The sequence below is a fragment of the Ursus maritimus genome, unplaced genomic scaffold (assembly GCF_017311325.1).
Source record: "Ursus maritimus isolate PB19 unplaced genomic scaffold, ASM1731132v1 scaffold_20, whole genome shotgun sequence".
NCBI classification, from domain to species: domain Eukaryota; kingdom Metazoa; phylum Chordata; class Mammalia; order Carnivora; family Ursidae; genus Ursus; species Ursus maritimus.
Window position 1 is genome coordinate 46,874,423 of NW_024424453.1, and position 26,126 is coordinate 46,900,548.

The following is a 26,126-nucleotide window of genomic DNA, read 5'->3' on the forward strand; positions in this document are numbered from 1 at the left end:
GCTGTTGGGGCCTCAGCCAGAGAGGGAGCTTCTGCGCCGCTCCTCCAGCCAGCCCGCCCTGCCCGCCAGGAGCTGGGGCTCCCGCCTCGGGCCAGCACCGAGGTGCGATACCATACCCGGATTCCCACCGGTACCCACGGCTTCATCTACGGCGCTGCCCCGAACCCTGGCCCGAGGCCACCGGGCCTCCCCGTGCTGACCCTCTGTCCACCCGGGCAATCCACACAGGACTCCGCTTTTTCTTTAAGCAGGGATTCCTCCCCTCTTTGGCACTAAACGTGCTTTAATGAGCGTCTAGACAGCTCCTGAGCGGACCGCTCTTCCACCTGCGGCGAGGCCTGACTCGAAGTCAGGGAGGGGGGAGGGCATTCCCCTCACAGGCTCGTTTTCCACTGGGTGCCTCCAGCGGGAGTTCTCAAGCATGGTGTGGGGTCAATTCTGGGGAGCTCTGCCTCCCACCCACTACATACACACATGTAGATGACATACATGACATTTTAGAATGTCCTAGGATTCTCATAATAACATACCCCACTCACCTGCTTCCAGGAGCTTTCTTCGGAAGGAAGGAGCTACAGCCTGCGAGTCAGGAATTAAATAGAAACATGGATCCGCCCCAGCCCCGACCTACGTACGTGAGGAGGTTATGTGCCGTAGGCGGCAAAGGCAAAGAGGTCCAGAACGGAGAGGCCTAAAAACAGAAGTGGCAGAGCCCTCTGGGATGGGCGATGTTAGAGGGTCTTGCTGGAGGGAGAAAGGCAGGAAGGAATAGGTTGAAGGGGGAGGTGGTGTGGAAAAGGTTGGGATGTGCTAGGAAGTGGATGAGAGGGTGAGGTTGGGGGCAGCAGGCAGTGCTGTCACAGGGTGGGCGAGCTGGAGGAGATGCACCCTTTTTCCTCGTAGGAAGGAAATCCGGTTTGATACAATACCTTGATGAGTGCTAACGACAGAAGGTGAGATCTCCAGAGGTCTGGGTGTGGGAGGACTTGCTTTGCTTGGGACAAGAGGAAAAATCCATTTGTTGCTGTGGGAGGAGGAGGAGAGAGAGGAGAGGAAGAGAGAAGTGAAGCAGGGAGCAGCAGGAGGCTGAGGGTGTGAGATGTGCCCTCCGTGACCCCTCCATCCTCCAGCGCAGTGGCCACCCTTGTGAAATGCTGGCTGGCCTTGGGGAAAGGGGCTGAGTTTTGAGTTCAGGTTTGGTGTGGGGCAAATCGAGGCATGTGAAGCAGCAGTCAGCTGCCTGGGATTTGCCCAAATCCTAGGAAGGTTTCCAGATCCTCTCGGGTTGTGGGACCCAGGGTGTGAGTCATCTTAAATCCCCAGGTGCTGTCAGGGTCACAGGAGAGGGAAGGCTCAGGGACCCCTAGGCTCTACCAACGAGGATGATGAATCACACAGGTGCTAACTCTCAGGACGCAAAGGGAATTCAGTTCCTGAAAGAGCCTGGTGTGTGCAGGACCCAGAACAGAGACCCAGGTCCCCATGGCTAGTCGAATTTAGGAAGCCTGGGAACACCACTGGAGAGGCAGGTGCCAGCCCGGGAATCTAGAAATCAGCTCCAGGTAACATACTCTGGTTGGGGCAACCATCCAGACCAAGGGGACAGAGGGGACAGAGTCAGGGTGGAGGTGAGTGAGTCAGGGAGAGGAAGCAGGAAGCCAGACGGCACTAAGCTGGTGATGAACCCCACAGAACGAAAGGGTCTGCTTCCTCTCTCAGTCCTTGGGAACCTTCTGTGATTCTGCTCTACCACACGGTTCAGCTCTGGCAAGATCTGGGGCACCTCCCTCCCCCGTGGTGGTGGTGAGGACGCAGAACAGCCACAGGCTTACGGCAAATGCGGTGGCCATTTTAATCTCATAAAGCAATGACACGGTCTCCCTCAGAGATGATGATGATGTGGTATGATAAGAAATATATCTGGTCTCTGTCCCCTGATCCTGGCGCAGAGCTCCTAAAACATTTGGCATTTCCCCGAGGGATTCATAATGAGCCCCTTCGACCACCTCTGTGTTTATGCTAATGAGATGATGCAGGGGAGCCCAGATAACTTCAGAATGGGGGCTGGTCACCAGAAAGACAAGTGAAGAGAGGATAGGAACTTTTACCCCACCCTCCAACCTCCAGGAAGGGTAGGAGAGCTGGAGATTGGGTTATAAAAACTCGAACAATGAGGTTTGGAGCACTTCCGGGTTGGTGAACACATCCCTGTGTCAGGAGGGTGGCGCATCCCAGCTCCACAGGGACATAAGCTCCTGTGCTTGGGACCCTTCTGGACCTCACCCGATATACCTCTTCATCAGGACGTTCATTTATATCCTTTACAATACACCTGTCAATGTAAGTGAAGTGTTTTCCTGAGCTCTGTTGAGCCATTGTAGCAAATTATCCAACCTGAGGGGGTCATGAGAACCCTCGATTTACGGCCAGTTGGTCAGAAGTGTGGGTAGCCCAGGACTTTTGACTGGTATCTGAAGTGGGACAGTCTTGTAGGACTGAGCCCCTTAACTTGTGGGATCTGACACTGACTCCAGATAGACAGTGTCAGAATTGAATTGCATTGTGGGACACCCAGTTGGTGGTAGAGAATTGGTGTCAAAACAAAACATCACCATCATCACTGCCATCCATCCTAGCTCATTCACTGCTCACTGCAGCTGTGCAAGGGAGACGCTAGGATCCCATTTTACACATGGGGACACTGACCCCAGACATACCCAAATGTAAAAGTAATATAGCTGGAATTTGAACCAAGGACTGCGTGGCTCAAAGGTCAGCTCTCTGAGTTATCCTGCCCTGCCTCCCTGAAGATCAGGAAGGGGGAGCCAGTTACAGAGGTCAAATGAGGTCTCCATCATTACTCTTCACGAGACTAATTAATTTGGTCTCAACCTTGCTAATTAAACCTAGAGAAGAGCTTTCAAAACTATGAAGGAGGAAGGGGAAGAATAAGAAGACACAGAGCCCATCATCCTCCATGACAACTGAGGCAGCAGCAGGTATGGGCCATGTCTCTATTCTGTGGTCGCCATGGTGACCAACTGGAGCCAGCTCCACCATCCTGCCTCCCTCTGCCCACTGGCAGCCACCTCTCTCCACAAATGGGGGTGAGGGGGACAATCTGTCACCTCCAGGATGCAGTACTCATCAAAGCCCCCCCCCTCCAATCACCTCAGCCCAGCTCAGCGCTGGCCAAAGGTCTTGTTCCACTTCCATATCCCTTTGTAGGAAAACTCACATAAGTTCTGAAGAAATACAAAATTGATCTCCTCCAACACAAACAAGAAAATGGTTCAATCCACCTCACCAAACTAGACGTCCAGGAATGGGAGTGTTACACGGTCCCAACTACTGTCTCAGACATGTTCTGTTTTGCAATAGTTCAACATGGAGAAGTCGCACGTCGGGCCCAGACCCATCGCCCCAAACAGGCTGAATTCTGTGAGGCCACATTAGGTAGTATTTCCAGGGGTGGTGAGCCAGAGACACCTACAGGCGCCACTGAGACCAATGCACAAAGCCCAGAGGACTGGTCCAGCTGGGCCAGGGTGGCAACCACCGCCCTGTGCATGAAGTGAGCCCACTAACAAGACCGCTGACGTGGACCATCATTGCTTTGGCTGCCTGGGCTTTGGATAACAACAGCCACAAGTAACAGAAAAACCTGATTCAGAACAGCTTCAACCATAAGGAAAATGAAGATCATCTGTGGCAGCAAGTCCCAAGATAGGGCAGCCTGGAGATTCCGCAGCTCCGTATTGTCATGGTAAGGACTCGGGTTTCTTTCTGCTCTCCACTCACCACCCATGACCTTAACATCCCAGTCTTGTCTCTGGAGGCTTGCAGGTGGCCACTGTGGGTATGTGCTTCCTTGTTCATGTCCAGAGAGAAGGAGGACAGGGGTGGGGCAGGAGGAGGGAGAGGACAAATTAGAAAAACAGAAACAGAGAGACAGAGGGGAAAGGAACCTCTCCTCCAACAACCTTCCCTTTAGCCTGACTGGACCAAGTCAGGTCACACACATCCCTGGACCAGGAGTGGCCAGTGGAAGATGGCGATGCGATGATCCCGAGACCCAGGAATGGGCAGGTGACTCACATCAGGGCTCCGTGTGAAAGTCTACTTTAGCGGCAACGCCCTCACCCAGGCTGCTAATAAAAGCATTGACCAGGACAGGGCTGAGGATAGAGCCCTGCAGCTTGCCTCCAGACCTCTCAGCCTTCCAACCGGTTTTAAACCCACTTGAAGCCTGTATCATGCCCCCCTCCACTATGTCCTAGCTATATGACCTGACGAAGTTATTTAAGCTCGATACCCCTCAGTTTTCTCATCAACGAAATGGGGCAGTGACACTCCCCTCCCATGGGACTGTGCTGAGGCCCACACAGGATAACGATACATGCGAGGCAGGGGGTGGTTGTTGTGGAAGGGCCTTCTGTTGTGTCTGCCCTGGGAGCGACAGGCCCAAAAACCTCCAGGAATCTCAGGGGTTCCCCCGCCCCCACACACACCAGGAAGCCCCAGCCTCACCCGGTGCTACAGGTCAGAGAACCAGAGTCTGAAATAAAGTGAGTGTTACAACAGGGTAGCCACTCTCTTCTTGTGGGTATGCCTCGTTTCTGGACAGATCTGGGCGACAGACACCACCTGCTGGGTTCTCTCTGGCCAGGAGAGTGAATGCCAGGGTAGTTCTGGCAAGACTGACACGTGGTAACTGCTCTGGATTTCACATTATGCCCGACGCCCAGCCAGCCAAGCCCCCTTCCTCCTGCCAAACCCTTCCCAACCCCGTCTCCCGGCCATTCTGTGCAGATCTCAATTTGCAGCGCCATCTATTTCCAGAGGAAGCCACATGGAATATTGGCCCATCCAATACTCCTGGCTTCTCAAACTCTATACCCATTTGAATGTTGAACAGGAAGGGCCTGGCCAGGCCCGGTTGTCAGTTTGATTATTTTGCCACACCGTCTGCTTATTTTTTTCCACCGAAGAGAAATTCAGTTTCAACAGCAGCAGGCTAGCAGCCGAACGAGACCAAGATTAAGTTTCATTCCCACATTCCTTCGGGATTTGATTTTTTTTCCTTTTGGAAAAAATGAGCAGTCACCAAGAAAAAATGATAAACTTTTGCAGTTTTGCTTTTCTGATCCACCCTGCAACGTTGCATGGTCATGATGTGGACTGAAGTTTTTGTTCACTTTCACTGAAGCCGTTGTAAAGCCCCCTCGGTGCCTTACACACGACAACCCGTTTACTCCCTCCTGGTAGCCAAGAGGGAAATACCATTATTATCCCCCCTTCAAAGATGTGGAAACTGAGTCACAGAGACTGGGTCATGTGCCGAAGATCCCACAGCAAGGAGGTGGTCAAACCCGAGCAGTCTGGCTCTGACCAGTCAGGGGGTGGTGTCACCCGTGTTTTGTGGCCCGAGTTACCGAGCTCCCTGCTGGCGAAGATGACGAGCTGGCTCGGTCTGGGCCCAGCGCCCCGCACTTGTTTAGCACAACCAGAGACTTCGTTGAGGCTCTTCTGAGTGAAAGAACGAGTGAGCAGGGCGTGGCTGGCTGACAGCACGGAGACTGTGATCACTCGAAGTCTACCTCCCTGCCCGGGATGCCAACACCAGAAGTATCGCAGGGGAGGCCTGGCTTGGTGGCCCCCACACAGGACATCTGGGTGAGACAAGACACTGCAGTCTGCCAAGGAGGGACAGCAGGTCCAGCTGTGGGAGAGGAGAGGTCTGAGGGGCGGGCAGCCCAGGATAGGAAGGGTGGCCAGAATCCTCTAACTGACCCATCAGGCTCCTGGGCCAAGACAGGTTCCTCAGCCAATGCCTGATCTGGGTCTGGTGGATTCTAGAAGGGCCACCTGCTGTCCCTGGAGGCGCATGCCCCCGATCAGGGACCTTCTCCCAAGCTGGGAGCAATCACAGGCCTGGGTCCTTCTGGGTGGAAAGGGTGGCTCTTGTCAGGGTCGACTCGCTGCCTGGGGACCAGACTGCCACAGGGTGGCAGCATCTCTCTCCAGAGAGGGCAATGGTCTGGTCCCGCCCCGACCAACTGGCGGTGAGAGAATTCTTGAGGCTACTTTGGGGAGGTCAGAGTGGGAGAGGAGTGGGTTAACGGGCACTGCTTCCACTTTCCTCTGAGGACTCACCCTGGAGTGTTCCCGATACATCCTGACAAAGGACAATCTTCCTGGAGGCTTCGGGGAGGAACATCTGGACGCCGCATCTGCCCCAAGCCTGAGGCCAGAAGATGTGGCCCGTTTAGGATTCGGGTGAACAGACTGGCTACTGGGCTTGGAGGAGATGCACTGGGAAGAGCTAGATCTTATCTCAAAACACATCTGTAGATCGGTCTAAGATTTTAACATCAGCACAGAAACCACAGCCATGAAAACATAAATCCAGCACAGCAAAAAGTCTCCAACCGAGAAAGCTAGGATGAGTCACCATTGGAACACCTTCCGCAAGAGTCCCCACACATTAGAGGGCAAATACTGTGACCTCTCCCACAGATACTTGAAAGACATTTCATAAAATTTTGCCTCCATTCCTGACAAGAGAAATTCTTAATAAAGCAAGAATTATGAATAGTTTCTCATTATATCGTCAGTCAAAAACTAGTATGATGTTTAATGGCGAAGTAGCAGAAGCCGTCCCAAATCTGTAGCAACAATGCGTGTCCCTCAGCCCATTCATATTTCCCATTGCCCTGGAGCCGCCAGCAAATGTAATGAGGGGAGAGGCAATGAGAAGACCAAGTGCATTCATTACAGATGAAACGCTGGTATAACCCAGAGGATATATAACCCTGAGCAACTGTTAGAAGCAACACAAAGTTAGCATGTGCCCAGTGACCACATTAATACACAGAAATAATAGCCTTCACTCAGACTGGGCGCTACTGGCCAGAACATATAATGGAAGAAAAGATCCCGTTTTCAATGGTCACAGGAAGATGAACTACTTGGGAATAACCCCACATGAAAGTGAAGAAGGCATCAAGATGCTTCTGAGGAACGTGAATAAGTGGAGACACATATCTGCTGGGGAATGTCATTGAAAAGACGTGACTGCTGGTTGACCCAAGAGCTGGACCTGGGCACTTGGAGGCCTCTCGCCCCTTCCCTAGCCCTTGGAATGTGGGTTCTGCTGGCCTTTCCTACTCCCAGAGGCTGCTCCAAGGTCACAGTCTTGAGATGGTGATGTGGTGTTGAGAACATCTGCACAGTATATGTGACTGAACCCAGTTAAGGCCTCTTTATAAACTTCTAAGATCTGGTAGGTGGGTGCAGAGATCCACTGTCTTGCTGCTGGCCAAGACAAGCCTTGGATATCAGTTCTCTTTGTTTATTAAACCTACCACCTACCAACCTGGAGCAGTTGACTGAACCCAGTTAAGGCCTCTTTATAAACTTCTAAGATCTGGTAGGTGGGTGCAGAGATCCACTGTCTTGCTGCTGGCCAAGACAAGCCTTGGATATCAGTTCTCTTTGTTTATTAAACCTACCACCTACCAACCTGGAGCAGTCAGTCTCTTTCTTCAGTCTCGCACTGCCCTCTGCGTGTAGGGGCCAGTTTCAGATTATGCCTGGGAAGGTCCAGAGTGGGTTGGGAACCAATAATATCCAATTCTTGGCTAGAATGACTTCATATTTCAGGATGTAAATTCTCTCTATAGTCCACACAAATTTAATTTGATCGCAATAAAATCCCAAAAGGACTTGGGAAGGAGAAGGAGTGACAAGCTGACTCTATATGTCTTATGAGAATAGTATGCAAGACTGTCAGCAAACTTCTAAGAAAGAGCAATGAGGAAGACCAAGCCCTACTAGTTATCAACATAAAACATAAAGCACAGCAATTAAAATTGTGATTCTGGCACATAAATAGACAGAACCTTTACTGGGATGGAAAAGAATCCAGAAATAGACCTACATACATATGGAAATTGGCTATATGTAAAGGCAACACTTCAGATTGGGGAAAAGGTTGATTATTCAACAAATGTGCTGAGACATTTGGGTTGCCATCTGAAAAAAAAAATCGTTGTTTTGCATCTTATCTCTTGCTCCAAAATAACTTCCAGATGGATCAAAGATAGATGAAAACACATGGGAGACTTTTAAAAATACCCCTGAAGTGAGGATGGCCTTTTAAAATGTACACCAACCTAGAAGTCATCAAAGAAAAGCTTGCTAATTTTAACAACATAACATTTAAAAAATTTCTGCATAGCAGAAAGGCTATAAACAAAGTTTGATGACAACTGAACCTGAAATATTACAATACAGTAAAAAGAAAGACTAATTGCCTTCATCTATAAAAAGCTCTTAAAATCATTAAGAAAAAGACCAACAACCCAAAAGAAAATGGGGCAAAGATTATGAACACGCAATTAAAGAAAAAATAAGTTTAAAAAATCCGAACAGAGACAGGACTAAGGTGGGGCTGAAAAAACTGAGGGAGGTCATGCAGGACAGGTGCTGACCATCCTTAAAATGTTTGCACCTTGGGCTCATAAATTCGTTTTCTATTTCTGCATTGCAAATCACCAGGGGCTTAGCGGCTTCAAAGAACCCATTTATTATGTCATGGTTTCTGTGGGTCAGGAGTCCATCACATTTTTGTCGCGTTCTCCACTCAGGGTCTCACCAGGTTGAACTCCAGGTGTCAGCCGAGAGCCGCCTCTCATTGTAACTTAGGGTCATCCCCTAAGCTCCTCAAGGTTGTTGGCAGAAACCACTCCCTGTGGTTGTAAGACTAGGTCCCGGGGTCAGGGTCCTCCTAGAGGCCTCCCCTTCCGCCAGGTAGTTCATGGCATGGCTGTTTGCTTTCTGAAGGCAGCAGGAAATTCTTTAGATTACCGCATCTCCTTTGAAAGATTCCCCTGATTAGGTCAGACCCATCCAGGATAATCTTCCTTTTGATCAACTCAAAGTTAAGTGATTGGTAATCTAATCATTGGAGTGCTAGTCCATCATATTTGCAGGTCTCACCCATACTGAAGGGCAGGAGTTAATGCCAATGGGGTGGGAACTGTGGGGATCATCTTAGAAGTCTGTCCCTCACACCTCACCCTGATTGAGGTCCTGCTTTTAAATATGTGTAAAGATACTCAATGTCACTCTTTAAACACCCGTGTCCAGGCAGGTGTTTCAGTCCTCCACAGTTGGCTACACCGTCTGTGAAATGGGGAGGAACACAGCTTCCATCTCTTGGGTCTGTTGTAGGACTTAAAGACGTTCGTGTGTGTGGTTTGGGTCAGACATTGCCAGAAAGGTGTAGGTATTTCATAAATGGTAGCTACTCTGATATGTCATGTCTCTGGTTGGAAGCCTGAAAGGTCGGCAGTGATGACAGATCTGAGATCCTCTCTAACGGACAGAACACCTGATGTCCCAGGAAGACTAAACCAGAGGAGATACACATAGATTTGGACTCAAAATAAGGAACGCACGTAGGATCACAAATAACTGAAAACAGGCTCCTTGGGAAGGAAATGGGCCCGTCCCACCAAGAAAAAACTCAATAAATACTTTTTCTAGAGCCAGCTAGGTATAGCAAAGAGGGCAAGACATTGCACTCTGTGGCCAGACTGCACTGGATGAAACAAGGCTGTGACCATGGGCAAGTTCCTTAGCTCTTTTAAATCTCAGTTTCCCCATGTGTAGAATGAAGCTAAGAATATTTACTTCCTACAAGGGCTTTTATGAATTAGCACATGCAAGGTGCTGAAACAGTAGTCAAGGACATTGTCATCTGTCCTGGAAGTGTAAGTTAATTAACAGCCAGAGACAGGAGCAAGACAAAAGTTGTTTTCTACCTTTGTGATTCTATTCTGGACCCTCTAAGAAAGGCCTATGTAGAAAGCCTTGGGATTCTTTTCGGTCTAGAGGAAGAAGTGGTGTTTGAGGAAGCAAAACACAGCAACACCTAGACAGGAAATCATACAGAGACCCTGGAAGTTCATTCACCACTCATTCATTCATTCAACAAGTGCTTATCTAGGACTGAACCAAGAGCTTGGCTCTGCGCTAGGTGCTAAGGATGTGGTGATGAAGAGAACAGAGACAGATACATATGATAAATACATGAACAAATAAAATATTTACATACTGTGCTGGGAATCAGAAAGGGAGTAGACAGGATGCGATGAAAGAGAAAGAGAATTAACAATGAGGGGTGGTCTGGAGAGCTAAAGCCTGGGGAGGAGGAGTCAGAAGCAAGTCCAAGCAAGAGGTCCTGCACCAGAAGGAGCCGGGTGTGTTTGAAACTGACCAAGGCCAGGTGCCAAGAGATGGGGCTGGGGACAGATCCTTGAAGATCCTCAAAGAACATGGGCCGTTGAAGAACCTGATATTGAGGGCACTGAGAAGGCCTTACCTTATTTTAATGGGGAAGTGTGACACGATCTGATTTAAGATCATAGAAGAAGCGTGCTCTCTGTGTTTGAACACATCTCTATGAACTTCAGAGCTCACTCTCCAACTCCCAGTTGCTATATGGCTTTGTGTGGAGGCTTTCTCCAAATTCCAGGGAATCCATCCCTCTAGGAGCAGCCCTCAACCAAAGATTGATGGAATATTTAGCTATAAATACCTGAGTCCCTTATCTCTTGGTAGGCTGATTCTGAGCATGTATTTTATGCCATTTCTCAGAAATTTTCCTGTGGAACTAAGCCCCAGTCACCCACGTGGTGACCTGCCTGCTATCATGCCCTTTATTGGCTATCTGCCCTCCCATCTCACTTCCTACCTCCCTTCAGGTGTTTCCTGAGATCATCCCCCCAGATCAACCACCTCACTGGAATCCTGGACTCAGGGTCTGCCTGGGGGAAGTCTTCTGTAAGGAGACTGGATTGGAGGGGACATACGTGGAGGCAGGGAGACACATCTGGGGGCTGTTGTGTTAGTCCAGGTAAGAAAAGACGATGATCTGGGCCAGGATGGTGGCAGGTGAGGCTTCCTGGGATCTCAACTCTCGGGGATGTCAAGGCCCTTTGTAAGCAGAAGTTGCAGAAAGACTTCCATGAGCCAACATTACCAACTCCCAGTCTGTCTGAAATCTTCACATCTCACCCACCATCTAGCCAATGACACGCCCTCTAAAAGGAAGCATGGTGTGAGAAAAGAGCCCCTTTAAAAGAGAAAATATACTGGGGCGCCTGGGTGGCTCAGTCGTTAAGCGCCTGCCTTCGGCTTGGGGCGTGATCCCAGGGTCCTGGGACTGAGCCCCACATCGGGCTCCCTGCTCCACTGGGAGCCTGTTTCTTCCTCTCCCACTCCCCCTGCTTGTGTTCCTTCTCTCGCTGGCTGTCTCTCTGTCAAATAAATAAAAATCTTAAAAAAATAAAATAAAATAGAAGAGAAAAAATAGAAATGTGCCCACCCCCCCAGCACTTCCTGCCCTCACTCTGGCCTCTGGGTTGAAGGCCCCCTTGGGTCCCAGGCACAACTCCTCTCAGCTTGGATTTGGCTTTCAGTGAATGTGATGGTCATTAGCTCTTTCTGACCGTGGCTGGGCTGTGCCATCATCACCATCCCAAGAGAAAGACTTTCTACCTTTTACCAGAGTGAATGCAACCGTGGTTGCAAGTGGACCCAGACACTGAGCAGAGTTTTGTGAGCCCCACCCAACAAACACACATACATACTCTCCCACCCATTCTGTCCACCTGAGTAGAACCAGCTTCTCACTGATCTCTTCAGAAGTGGGGGACTCGCTCTTGGTCCTACTTCTTCCTGTGACGCAGCCTGGATTGGGTGGGATGGTACGTACTCACAATTAGTACTTTATCTTTCGTAGAGAAACCAGCGTATTGACGGCAAACGCTGTCCTGGTCATACCGGCCTGCCGAAACCTGCTCTCGACTTACTCAGTAGGAGTTGCCGATGCGGTTAGTATCCCACCCTGTTCCCCTGGCACCCATGATTCGCGTGCATACCTATGGTTCTCTACAACAGGTGCTGCAGCTCTCTGCCCTAGCCCCTTTCTGGCTGAAGGATCTGGTTTGGCTGGCCAGCACACGGGCCGGGCTACAAGTGCCGGGAGGTCAATGCCCTCCCGAGCAGTCTCAGTCACTGGCGGTTGGGAGCTAGTGGGTAAATAACCCAGCGTTGGCCCTCAGGTGAGACAACTCTGGTGTATGTTCTACACACCCTCTCGATGGTCTCAGCAGGACTGAGCTCCACTTGCCCACAGCAGTGTTGGGCATCATATGGAGTACACGTGGGCATATGGTTCAGGCGAACGGTGTGCGTGTGTGGCTGGCTGTGGCATACGGGGGCACAGAAGGTTCGTGTATAAGTGTGCAACGTGTGTGTTTGGGTGTAGGTAACTGATTTCATTATTGTCCAACAAAGATTTGCTCCTCTCCCCCTTCCAGTCTGAGCAGACTGTACTTCCCTTCCCTAATGCTGACTTGCTTTGGTCAGTGGAGCACTAGCAAAAGTGACATCGGTGGAGGCCTTAAATGTGCGTTAGCAGTTTGGTTGAGTTCTTGGGCTTCTCCATGTCCCATGAGAAGAGTTTGCCCCAGGTACTGCTGCCCCTTCAGCCTGGGCTCCAGAATGAGAAGGCAAGCAGACCTGAATCCAAACCACAGCTTGGAGCTAAGCTCAGTTGAGTCCAACTGACCCACAGACCCTGGAGCAAGAAATAAAGAGCTGGTATTTTAAACCATGGAGTTTTGGAGAGGTTTGTTAGCATTTCAGCCATCACTAACTAATACAAGGTGTTAGAGGGGATTTGCAAAGCACGGGCATGATTTGTGGGGAGTACAAGGAATGTGTATGTGTGTGGTGCTTCTGTATTTTGTGTTGGGGAAATGGTATTTCTGATACACAAACACGAAAAAGCAAGGGTTTATACTGGATAACACAAAACAAACGAGCAAGCGTCCCACACAGTGGGCTGTATATGGAGTGAGTACTCAGTTCCCAGTCAGAAGGCACCTCGGGATCCTGTGCTGGGAAACCCACATCCTGAAACCTCGCCTCTGACTTGCTAGTGGCTTCTAGGAAGGCAGCACCAGCCAGACGGGGTGTTTGACTTGACTGGTGTTCAGCAAACCAAGGAAGAGGTGGCACAAGGCCAGCCAACCAGTGTCTGACCACACACCCAGCCTGCGTGTGCCTCGGCTGCTGAGGCTTCCGTCCCCACAACAGGGCCTGGCAGCTGAGGAAGGGTCCCACACAGCAACTCTGGGAGATGGACAGGGGAGCTCTGTGTGGAGCAGAAAACTGCTGTGTGCACATCAGCTGGACTGGGGCTTTGCAAGGAGGTGCCTCCAATCTCGAGGCTCCAAGGGAACTCCTGCAAGAGCCCCCTTTTCCTGACTCATTCATGACCAGCTGAATAGTAACTCTGTGATTAAGAGGGTGAGCTCTGGAGTCAGACCATACAGGCTTTGTCTCTGGTCCAGCAGCGATGACCTTGGGCAAGTAATTTAACCTCTCTGGACCTTAATTTCTCAACTTTAAAATAGGGATAAATATAGTATCTCACTTGTAAGGTTGCTATGAGGATTGGATGAGTTAATTTCTATAAAGTTTCGGGGACTACGCCTGCTTATTATCGTACACGAGCTACCCTCCAGGCACTGTATGACGCGAACAGTCTTGCATGCAGAAACCACACAAGGTCCCTGTTATCATCTGACATGGGCCAGGCTCCCCCAGAGACAGACCCTGAGACAAAGATTTAAGCAAAAGCAGTGTTTTTTTTGTTTTTTGCAAGCTAATCCAAAAACACAAGCAGGAAGCAGAGACGTGGGACACAGAGGGTGAGCAATGACCACTGTGAGTAATCAGGGCTCCATCCTGGTAAGGGACTCTGCGAGACAGGTAGACCACGCACTGCAGAGCTACCCCAGCCAGGGAGCCGGGGCTTTTATACCCCGGCTCCCGTCAGTCACCAGAGGCTGCTCCCGGAAGCAGATAACCGGCCTTCCCTGTTTGCCCAGGACTACAGGTCCTGCGGTCTGAGCAACTCCTCCTTCCCAACCTGGGTGGTTGGTCACACTACCTGGAGAGTGTTAGCGCCCCAGCATCTAGCCTGTCACATGTCACCCAGGGCAAGCCCACAGGTGCAGGTGCTGGCATTTAGAAACTACCGCATATTATAATGGTCAGACCCAAGGGGGTGAGGTCAGGATATCCAGTCACATTTTAGATGTAAGAACAGTGACTCTCCAAGAGGCACAGGATCTGCTCAGGGTCATACAGCAGGAAGGGGTCTGGGAGCGGGGGGTTCAAGCCCAGGTCTGTCTGATGCCAGAGCCCATGTGACCACTAGGCTCCGCACTCCTCTTTCCACAAAGCAGCCTTTGCGGACATAGACTGGAGGAGCTGGAAGTACCTCAGGAGACCAGCTAGCCCACTGACTGGAAACAAACATCCACCGGCTGACAGGTGGCATTCACGGTTCTGGGGGTGCGGCACTAGGCGGATGTTAGAAAATAAGGAGGTAGGGCCTACGCCCAAAAGTCAGGCAAGGCAGCCTCTGAAGCAGGCATCGCTCCTCAGCTCAGGCTGATTACTGCCATCTGGGAATGGATGCCCAATGTTACTAAACCAGCCAGTGTTTCAAAGGAAGCTGGATTTTTATGGGAAATCTCCAAAGTATTCCATGTTATCTAAGAATTTTCTAAAAACACATTGTGACCCAACCCTGTATGGACCAAATACAGTATATCAGCCCGTGGCTGCCTGAACCCTGTCCTGTGGTTCATCCACTCACCCCAGTTGGCTCATGTTGGTGTCTTTCCTCAACAGGCATCCCTACAGAAATGGTGGCTGGCTCAGTTGGCATTTAGTACACAAATCCGCCTATTTTGAGCTTTTTACTTTTTTTGGTCTTAATTTCTGGACACATTTCCACACATGTGTCTCCACAGCTGACATCCAATGCACAGGCCCGAGAACAGCCACACTATTTACGGTTTGTAAACGGCTAGCCAGTGCCTGCAGTCCCCCCCGTTAACCCTGTGCCCTGACTGCCCAATCCTTCCCTAGGGTCCCAGAAATTCCAGGGTTAACTTCTGGCAGAGCAGGGACCTCAGATGACCTTGAGGCTGGAGTTCTTTCTCATTCTTCAGTGCCCAAGAATCATCCCTTTATCCTCATGTGTCTCTCCCTCTCTCCACATGTACTTTCTTTTTTAAACTAGGTAACCATCTGGAATCCTTGTTGATTCAAGGACATGATGTTATCAACAGCGATGTGCTGATAAATGTTTAACAACTAGCTCTCAGAAGTAGTGGAGAGTCCTGACCTGCAGCACTTGCTGACTCCCATGGTGTAAATACGGCCCCCCCACCCCGCCAATTTCCAGCAACCAGCATGACTGAAGACCGAGCTGACAGGAGACGTGCAGTAGCTCCCCGTTACATAAGACTTACTATACAGATGCAAATAACCTAAAAAGTACAGGTAACAGTAAAATATAGTGAAATCATTAGGAATTAATGAGTTCTGAGTATTTTTTATCTTTCTTCTAATATAACTTATTATAGTATTAGTTGATATTATCTCATTTTTAATAATGCCTGTGTTTCTCAACCGGGTCACAAAATTCCTGAAAACTCTGGGAATCGGCTCTTATGAGCCCATGTGAGCTGATTCCAGCACACCACTGGATGAATAAACACCGAGGCAGAAAAATAATAAAAACAGGTGCTTGGTGGTCAAAAGACAAGGATTGGGGGGGGGGAGTTGCCACCCATCCTCAGGAGGACAATTCTCGATGGATCCCAAATCCCACACTTCCACTGCTCTCCACCCTCGCCTTGTCCAGCCCCACGCACCTGCAGCAGGAAGTCGAAGAGCGCCAGGCGTGCCCATTCAGTGTGGTGGATGCCCAGGCAGGGGGCCTGGCTTGGCCAGCTGCAGCCATGAGCCAACAAGGCCTGGTACTGCAGCCAGCCCAAGGACAGAGAGTTCTGGTCATCGTCTGGGTCACCGAGGTGCTGCACGTCAGGCGCCCACCAGATGACGGGCCTGGTGCTACCATCCGTGTATCGGTAGGGCAGCAGGGAGCTCTGGAAGTTCCGGGCCACAGCAGGGAGGCTCCGGCGCAGCCCCAGCACACGGTCCACATGGAAGGACAGGACCTCAGACAGGTCCCCAGGCCTCTTGATCAGGCCGCAGAGCCCCTGGGAGCAGAGATGGCTGAGCCCAGAAGATATGTTCTGAAGGTCACCCTCACTGGAGAAGCCAACCTGCAGCACTTGCCCATGGCCAGGGACCCTGGCTTTGGCCACCACCTCCCCCTGGGCCAACAGCTGGAGCATTTGCACATCATGCTCTGTGAGCCACGGGGGAACCTGCCCACCGGTCCTCAAGCTGCTCAACAGCTCAGGGGTCTCGGCACCACACCAGACAGATCTTTGCAGCTCCTCGACAGAGCCCGGCCACCGACGAGCCCCTGTAGCTGGGGTGGGATTCCCTGCTTGTCGCCTACCAGTCACGGCTCCGTTCCTAGCTCCTGGCACATTCCTGCCTTCCACTGGGTGGGGCCGGAGGGTTAGTCCAGCAGCAGCTCTCCAAGCCTGTAAAGCGGTCATGCCACGTCCTGTGACAGGGCCGACCAGGGTGCCGGTCTCATTCTGTGCCTCTCTGATGGGATCCTCATGCCAGGGGGGACCCAAGTCTTTGCCTACTGGACCCCTGACCTCACCGTCCCTCAGGAGCACAAGACGTGAGGTAGTGAGTCTCAAATCTCCTAGAGAGGCCAAAGTAATGTCCCTCCTGACCCTCCCTGGATGCCTGCTGTCCTCTCCCAGGGACTTGCTGCTTCTGTCCACTGTCCCTCTGTGCCCTTGCCCCTCAGCACACACCGGGATGGGATTCCTAGGCAAGGCCCAGCCTCTCCAGAACCCTAGGTCTCTTGCCCGCTGCCTCCAGCTGGAGCTCAGACCCTGCCGGCTGTGGGGGCCAGGGGCTCCAGTGACCTCCTGGGGCTCCATGGGACCAAGGTCTGGGCCAGTAGCTGGATGCTGTGGGGGGAACCGGGTGACAGTCACCACAGACAGAGTCATCAAGAGGCAGAATGCCATCACCAACCGCCTCTTGCCACGCAGCTTTCTCCAGAGCCAAGACGCCTGAGGGATGGACAGAAAAAGACAGTTTGAGACCTGGGGAAATGTCAGACCCAATCCACAAAACAACAGGGACAGTGAATGAACATCTTGCGTATATGAAGAGGGAAGAGATGGCGGAGTACACCTCGCTGCCTTCAAGGGAGGAACGAGCAACCACAGCCAGGGGCGCTCCCGCTCGGAGCTCGCTTTGCCTCCCAGGGTAGCCTTCGCTGATGCCTGCAGTCGGACCCCGGCTTCTCGCCCTTGAATAAACCGCCATTATGACACCAGTCACCAAGCACCATAAGTGTCTCTTTCCACATCTGTCCCTCACTCCTGAGTGCTGGCCCCTGTCTTCATCTCCGTGTGAGACCTAGGGCCCACTCTGTAGATCTCCAACTGTCTCCCACAGACAGGCTTTTCCCTTTTCCAAGCACAGGCCTGCCCAGCTACGGACGACCTTGCCCAGCCTCTCTGTGGCCATGTGACTAAGTCCTTGCCCAGGCACGTTTGCCCACCCCACTTGCTCATGTGGAAGTTGGGTGCCCCGGCCTTTCTTAGCACACAGATGTGGTAGCAGCAGCTCCACGTGTGTTGGCAAGGACACGCTCTGGGGCAGTGATTTCTAATATGTTGTTCCTTGGCCAGTAGCATCGGTATCACCTGAGAACCTGTCAGAAGAGCAAATTCTCCACCCCTCGTCCCCAGACTCTGAGGTGCCTACGCTGCCGGAACCAGCAGGTGGGTCTATGTCCCAGGGCCGTGCTGCCCCAACCCTGAACACCCTGCTTGAGGCAGGGTAGGGTGGGGGCCAGTATGCTGAACAGCAATGGGCAGCTCAGACGAGGACGGGGCTCTGACTTCCTCCCTCTTTAGTCAAGGCCCCCAGGGCCACGGGGCAGGGAGACAAAGCCTAGAAAAGATCTTCCCTGTAAATGTGGGATCTGAAAACTTGGATTTCATCTGGAATCTCTCTCCTGCTTGCTGGAGATGGGCCGGAACAATGGTTTTCAAATCTGCCCAGAGGGTTGCTTCATGGTCTACCGTGCGATAAAGGTTTAAGAGAGGACTTCGTGCTCTCTGTATCTCCCTACACACACCCACACACACATATACACACACACATATGCATATGTACACACACACTTCCACCAAAATAGCTCTGTGTTCTTTCACTAGGTAGGTTTAGTCCATTTATGTTAGTTGATACGCTATACATGTTTAGTCTGTTTGTCATTAAATTTTATGGCATATTTTTTGTATTTATAATTTGGAATTCTTTCACTATGTTTTCAGTTACCTTTATTTTGTTTGTGGTATATACCTGATGCTTGTATGCCCTTAGTTGTCTAGCTCTTTAAACAGTCGCTCTGAACCCCTAGTAAGAACAATCATAAAATGAGCACCTGTCCTCTTCCCTGTCCCCTACCATTCCTGTGCTATTCAACATTATATTCAATATTAATCACTTGTATTCTCATTTTAATGTTTGCCTTTGTACAATTAAATATGCCTACATTTCTCCTATATTTGGCAGCTTTAAATGATATTCTTTGGTTCTCCACTATTATTAATCAATAGCATGTTTATTCTTTCTCCCACCTTTTCCTTATTCTCCTTCTAAATTTGTATATTTGTATCATTTTTATATTGTTAGAATATAAAACTTGTACAGTCTATCCCATCAGTCCAATACTTGTTCAGGTCTTAGCTCTTCAGGGAAGTACATTCTTTGAATACTCCTTTCCTTTTGCCCTAGTTTTTCATTATTTCTTGGTTGACTAAAGCCAAAAATCCTTTAATTTTCTCAAGAAGCACCCATGGGAACAAAATTCTCTGAGTACCTGCATGTTCAAAACTATTTTTCTATACTATTCATACCTGAAGGAAGTTTGGCTAGAAAGAAAATTTTGGCACAGCTTCTTTCTCCGAACATCTTGTGGGTCCTACTCCACTGAATAGATGGGACCTTGTATCCTGCCTGGTTGCCATAAGAATTCTTTTTCTTTACATTTTTTCCAGCTTTATTGAAGTATAATTGACAAACAAAATTGTATATATTTAAAGTATATAATTTGATCATTTGATCTGTGTATACATTATGAAATGATCACCAGTAAGAATTCTTCTTGCCATAAGAATTCTTTTTCTTTACATTTTTGCAGATTTATTGAAGTATAATTGACAAATAAAATTGTATATATTTAAAGTAGATAATGTGATCATTTGATCTGTGTATACATTATGAAATGCTCACCACAATCAAGTTATTTATTCAGCACACCCATCATTTCACCTAGTTACCTCTGTGTGTGTGTGTTGAGAATGCTTAAGGTCTACTCTCCGCAAATTTCAAGTGTACAATATGGTATCATTACTACAGTCACTTGCTGTACATTAGATCCTCAGAACTTATTCACCTAATAACTGAAAGTCTACATATTCTTTGACCAGCATCTCCCCATTCCCCTGCCCCCTCCCAGGCCCTGGCAACCACCATTCTACTCTCTGTTTCTATGAGTTCGACATTTTTTTTAGATTCCACATACAAGTGATAACCATATAGTACCATATAGTATTTGTCTGTCCGCTTTATTCCCTTTAGCATAATGCCCTCACAGTTCATTCCTTTCATCACAAATGCTAGGATTTCCTTCTCTTTTTTTCATGGCTGAATAATATTGTGAGATATATATATATATATATATATATATATATATATATACACACACACACACACCCATATATATATATATATATATATATATATATATATATATATATATATATATATATATATATATATATATATATATATATATATATATATATATATATATACACACACACACACACACTTTCTTTATCCATTCATTTATCAGTGGACACTTAGGGTGTTTCCATATCCTGGCTATCTTGAATAATGCTGCAATGAGCATAGAAGTGCAGATAAGTCTTCAAGACACTGATTTCATTTCCTTCAGATAAATACCTACAAGTGGGATTGCTGAATCATCTTTTAGTTTTCTGAGGAACCTCCATCCTGATTTCTGTAGTGGCTGCACCAATTTACATTCCCACCAACAGTGCACGAGGGTTCCCTCTTCTCCACATCCTCGCCAACACTCGTTATCTCTTGTCTTTTTGACAAGAGCCACTCTGACAGCTGTGAGGTGATCTTTTGTTTTCTTTGAAGTCCAGTGATGTTAATAGAATATATCTCAGTGTTGACTTTCCCGGGTCAATTTTTCTGGGCAAAATATACCTTGTTAGGAAAGGTGGATTTAAATACTTCATTTCAGCAAGGTTTTCTTAGACTGAATATTAAATATGTTTTCCATCCCACTATTTTATTTATTTTTTCTTTAGGCTCTTGAATTACATATGTGTTGGATCTCCTTTGTCCTGTGTATATCTTTTATCTTCTTTCTAATCCTTTCTAACCATTTTCATTTCAGTTTGTTCATTTTTCTTATTTCTATATTCTATTTGGCTGATTGTGTTTTCCCCCAATATTCCCTCATCCTTGTGTACTTTCTAATTTTTACCTATTAATTTCTACTTTTCCCTATTTCTTTCCAGCTTGTATTTCACTTCTTCCTGCTATCGTACCATTTTTTCTTGAGTTCTTGCATTTTTCTTTTGTAGTGTTTCTTCATAGAGTGTATTTTTTCATTAAGCTTCAAAAATTCAGAGTGAAGCGATTGCTCAAAATTTTCACCTATTTTAGGGTGACTGACCTTAATCTGTTCATCAACTTCGCTGCTCACTGTTCCCTTTTTTCCTTACAGTGTCTCTGTATGGAGGCTGAACTCCTTTTATGAGTTAGACAAGTCAATTGGAAGAGGTGCTTATAGAGGGGCCTGAGGTGAATATGAACTCGTGACCAGGCTGCTTCCTGCAAATCTGGCTTGTGAGTAGGTTCTTCGTGTATCCTCTCCTCTGCCTCAAAAAAAGGAAAAAGGAGTTTGCATTTTGTCTTCCACTCTCTTTGTTGCTTTCAGATGGTTTCCTGGAGACGGTGGCAAGAATGCAGAGTTGATGTGGCCATGTTCATAGTAACAGCCTTAGTGGCACATTTTTAAGAAGTAAAGAACATGTCTTAACAGAATGCAGTGACTAGGCCAGGCCACAGAACAACCAACTTTTTCCAACTTCTGTGGTCTGGAGCCATAGCACCCAAACAGCTCTGGGAAGTCTAAGAGTTTCCTCCCTCTGTACATTTTCATAAGATCTATTCACTAGCTTTGTGGGAATTGAGTGCAGCCTCCAGGTATGCTGGCCACTTAACACCCCCAAGAGACCACCCTTCAAGAGTGTCATGGAGCCGCAAGAGAGGTGGCCTACCTATCACAGTGGGATTTCTAGGAGTCATAGAGAGGGGAAGGGATCACTAGGTCAACCAGACGTTCTCATACTTCATATGGTTTCTCACCATCTCCCCCACCTCTAAACATGCCCCTCCTTCTGTTTCCAATCTGCTGAAAGGTAGCACCATCCACCCAGATACCCAAGCCAGAAATCTGGGCCTGATCTCCATTCCACCCTTCCCTCTGCCCCATACATCCAAGTCTTGCAAATTTTTCCTCCTATACATCTCTGGAATCAGTTCATTTCTCATTGGCCACTCTGTGTCTACCTGGGCTTGAGGCACCCCCTCCTTTACTAGGACATCTATTTGGTCTCTCCCTCTACTCCTGCTCCTCTACAATCCATTCTCCACACACTCGGTTATATCCCTCAAAGCCTCTTTGGAGAAAGTCTAAATGCCTGAAGTGCTTCAGCCATGCTGAACTGCTTTTAATTCCTGGACAGTGCCAGATCCTCTCTATCTCCACTTCACACATGCTGTTCCCTCTGCCTGGAAATCCCTCTCTCCCCAGTCTCATTCTTTGGGTCCTCTTGGGAAGCCTTCCACAGAGGTGCCTCAGTGGGCTGGATGCCCTAGCTATGAGCTCCATAACACGCTGCTTCTCCCTGAGCACACCCTTTTACTCTTCACTGCATTTGATCATTTAAAGTCTGTTGATCCACACAGGTGGGACACTGGCTCACTTGCTGTTGTGTCTTGGGACTATCACGGTGCCTGCCACACAGGAAGCTCCATATGAAACAAGCCCTCAGGTAAGAGGGGTTTTCAGAGAGGGACAAACACCACTCCCTGGCCTAGGGCACTGCAAATCTGCTGGCGAGAAGGGCTCCAGTTCTGGGGTTCTTCCCTGTTTGGGGCTCCAGGAGTTTTCTCTCTGTAGAAGATGCTTTTGGTGCCCCATGTTGTGGTCCTCTTGGCCTCCAGTGGATTCCAGCCGTCCCCACAGTGGACAATCCCTTTGCACACTGCCAGCTTCCCACCTCAAGAGCCTGATTCACTCTCTACTTTCTTCCCTGCTCTGCAGGGAGGCACAGGGGAAGTTAATACCTTTGGTGACAACCCTCAGCCCAAAGGGGACAAAAGCCAGTGGATAAATGCTCAGTCACCATCCTTCAGAGAGACAATTCTCAGAGGCATGGAAATGAACCTCTTTTCTATAAAATAGATGATTCTTGTCACCCCGTAAGATGTCTTTACCTGATAATCCTTCTGAAGTGAGATTCTAAATTTTGTTCTGCTTAGATATATTTTTAATTTGGCATTTATTACTATTGAAAAGACACACACACATATAATACATGCATTTATAAGCACAGTGAAAAACCCAAATATGTTAAGAAAATCAAACAAAATGTGAACATCTTTTCCCCTCCCCAGAGGGAGCCACAGTCAACAATTTGGATATACATCTTCTCAGGCCTGTTTCTTTTCTTTGCATTAAGACATGCACATCTGTCATGATGTATTAATTGCCTGTGACTGCCGTAATAAATATCCACAGACCTGATGGCTTAAAACAGCAGAAATGTATTCCCTATCAGTTTCACTGAGCAAAATCAAGGTACCAGCTCCCTGCGGAGGCTCTAGGGGAGAATATTCCAGCTCTGGTGGCTGCTGGCATTCCTTGGCTTGAGGCTCCATCACTCCAATCTGTGCTCACTGCGCCTTTTTTTTTTTTTTAACTGTTTAGGGTAGGGAATTTTATGATTTTTAAATTTATTTTTTAAGGTTTTATTTATTTATTTGAGAGAGAGACGGGGCACAAGTGGTGGGAGGGGCAGAGGAGAAGCAGATGCCCCACTAAGCAGGGAGCCCGATGTGGGGATCCAACCCAGGACCTTGGGATCATGACCTGGGCCGAAGGCAGATGCTTAACCGACTGAGCCACCCAGGCGCCCCAAGGCCTCCTCCTTTTCTGTGTGCATCAGAACTCTCCTTGCCTCCCTCTTACAAGGACACATGTGACAGCATTTAGGGCTCACTTGGATAATGCAGGATAAGCTCCCCATCTCAAGATCCTTAACTTAGATATGCAAAGACCATTTTTTCCAAATAAGGTAACATTCACAGGTTCCAGGGATTAGATATGGATGTCTTTTGGGGGATTATTTTTTCATCTACTATACATGGTAATTACTTTCAGCATAAAAGAGAGGGCCATTCCACAACCTGCTTGTTGAATATAATAAGATGTCCTGAAGCTTCTTCCGTATCTGTCTACATAGAGTTATTTAATTGCTGCTTAAGAGTTCACAGTGGGAATATTCCATAATTTCTTCAACATTCCTCTACAGGGAGAATATTTCAATTCCCAATTTTTATTATAGCAAACAGTGCTGCACTGAACACACAGCACACGCAGCTCTGGGGAAAACTGTGAGGATTTCTATACAGGAGACATCGAGAGATGAAGTCGTTGGGTCCCACTCCTTACTGATACTAACATTTCATCAGATATCAGTTATTATCTCACTTAATCCTTACGCATATGAGGGAAATGGGAATGATTTCATTTCTATTTTACAGCTGAGAAAACTGGAAGGTCCAGAGTGCTAACATTTGCCCAGGGTCCCACAGCTGGCAAGAATACCAATATTTTGAATTAAAGCTAAAAGGAGAAATGGCCATAGAAAAAGAAATCTGTTTTTTTTTTCCTTCTAAAAAGAGAAATATGTTTTCATGTTGGATTCATAATCTGTATTCTCAAAATTCGGATACCACTAGGGAAAAATAAATCATCTTTTTAAAAATGTTTGAAGAAGACAGACTGTTTTGATCCTCTTCTCAACCTCACTTGGCTTCAGACAACCTGGAGAAAGTTGGCAATTGTGCAGTTGTGCAGAAAGGTTCAAAACGGCCATGAGCAGATGTCCCCCCAGGGCCACCCAAGTAAAGCTTTGAGAAAAGAAAAGCAGCTTTGATCAAACTGAGAAAACATCCTCCGAAGAGAAATATTCAGCTGAATAACAAAGAGGACATTAGAGAGGGGGAAAGGGGAACGATGCATGATATACTAGAAAGTTTGCTGGTGGGACCTGACAGACTCCATGGCCACACACTTGCCAGCTGAACCTGCCCCCAATCGCCCCATCCAACACACACACACACACACACACACACACACACACTCTCTCTCTCTCTCTCTCTCTCTCTCTCTTTTCTGCCCTGCAATGATGCTGGCAGGCAGCAAAGAAGAGCGGTGTGACCTTCACTGCCTATTTCTACAGCTGCTCCATTTCTCCTGCCCTCCTCTAACCCCCACCACCCACCCTTCTTCCCCTTAATTCCTCAGAGAAGATGCCTTCTGGCCTGCCAGTCACATCCACCCACAGCTGCAGAGGAAGAGGACCGAAAAGGGGGGCAGCTAGAAAAAAGGGGATTTGGGGAAAACACAGCTGAGTTCTAGATGAGCTTCTGCCCTTTTGAGCTGTGTGACAATGGGCAAGTTACACAACCTCTCTGGCCCATTTCCTCAGTCATAAAATGGGGGAGAATGAGATAATTCCTCCCTCCAAGGATTGCCACGAGAAGTAAATGAGTCAAAATATGTAAAGGGGCCACCACATGGTTTGGTACATTTAAATGAGTAGTGGGATCCATGTTTCTGCCTCCTCTTTCTGAACTCCCTTTACCTTTCTGGGATCTGAAAAATACCCACCCCTTTTTTTGCATTTGGCATATTGTAATGTCAGAGTAAAAAATGGGATATTTGGGAGCACAGCTCAAGGTAGAGGCAGAATGATAAACTCTTTCATCATAAAACTACAAGTGTAAGCTAAGAGGAGGCCACCTGGCAGTGGGAAAGGTCTTGTCCTACAGAGGTTCCATCCAAAGATATCGAGGATGGAACAGGAAGGAATTGCGCAGCTTAGAAGCATGTTGGAAGGTGAAGAGAGAGAGGGTAAGACCCAGAAAGGAAATATGTGGAGGGACTGAAGGAAAAGACTGAGATTTTGACAAGACTGGGGTTTGGGTTCCCTAGCAACTGTGGGAAGGAAAGCCAAGAGAGTTGAAAAGAGCCCAGCCCACTGAGAACCTGGGGACCTGTGCTGGGCTGGGGACAGGAGCCACCACCAAACTCCCTATCATTGCCCCCATAGAGTGTGGGAGACCGCTCTTCAACATGAAGTGAAGGACAGTGTCATTGGTGGTAGTACTTGTTGACTAGTCTTCCTTCTTCCTCACCTTGCCATGGTTTCACTGAAGCTAGAGGATACCTCCCCACCCACACTGTCTTTGACCTTGGCCACTTGACTTACTTTTGCCAATGGAATGCTAGTGAACATCACATATGCCACATCCTACTAGAGGCTTTGAATGTGCTTGTATGGTGTGACCTGCCTCCTTGCAAACTTGTCCTCCACCACGAGGAGCGTATGCCCCAGGTGAGGCGCCTGGAAGGGACCTGAATCCAATCCCCAGCCTGCAACCAAACCAGCCACCCCCACTGGGCCCAGCCCACACATCGACACAGGTGTACACTGTAAGCCATTGAGACTGGGAGGTTGTTTATCACGTGGCATTATCACAGCAGAGCTTAACTAATACAGATCCTTTGGTGGCTTCTGTTGGGCTCAGTGTGTGCCCTTGGTCAGATAACAGTAAGGCAGTTTAGTAATGAAACATAGTGCCCTTCCCTTGACTAAATAAGGGCCTAGTGCTGTCAC

At 48.4% G+C, this 26,126-nt stretch overlaps 1 protein-coding gene across 1 annotated transcript in view; it reads right to left on the reverse strand.

Moving 5' to 3' along the window:
* Positions 1 to 26,126, reverse strand: part of GASK1A (golgi associated kinase 1A) — a 55,599-nt gene that overhangs the window by 3,338 nt on the left and 26,135 nt on the right. The window contains exon 2 of the mRNA XM_040636904.1: positions 15,813 to 17,108. Coding sequence (XP_040492838.1) covers positions 15,813 to 17,108 — 1,296 coding nt within the window. The remainder of the gene's footprint in view (positions 1 to 15,812; positions 17,109 to 26,126) is intronic.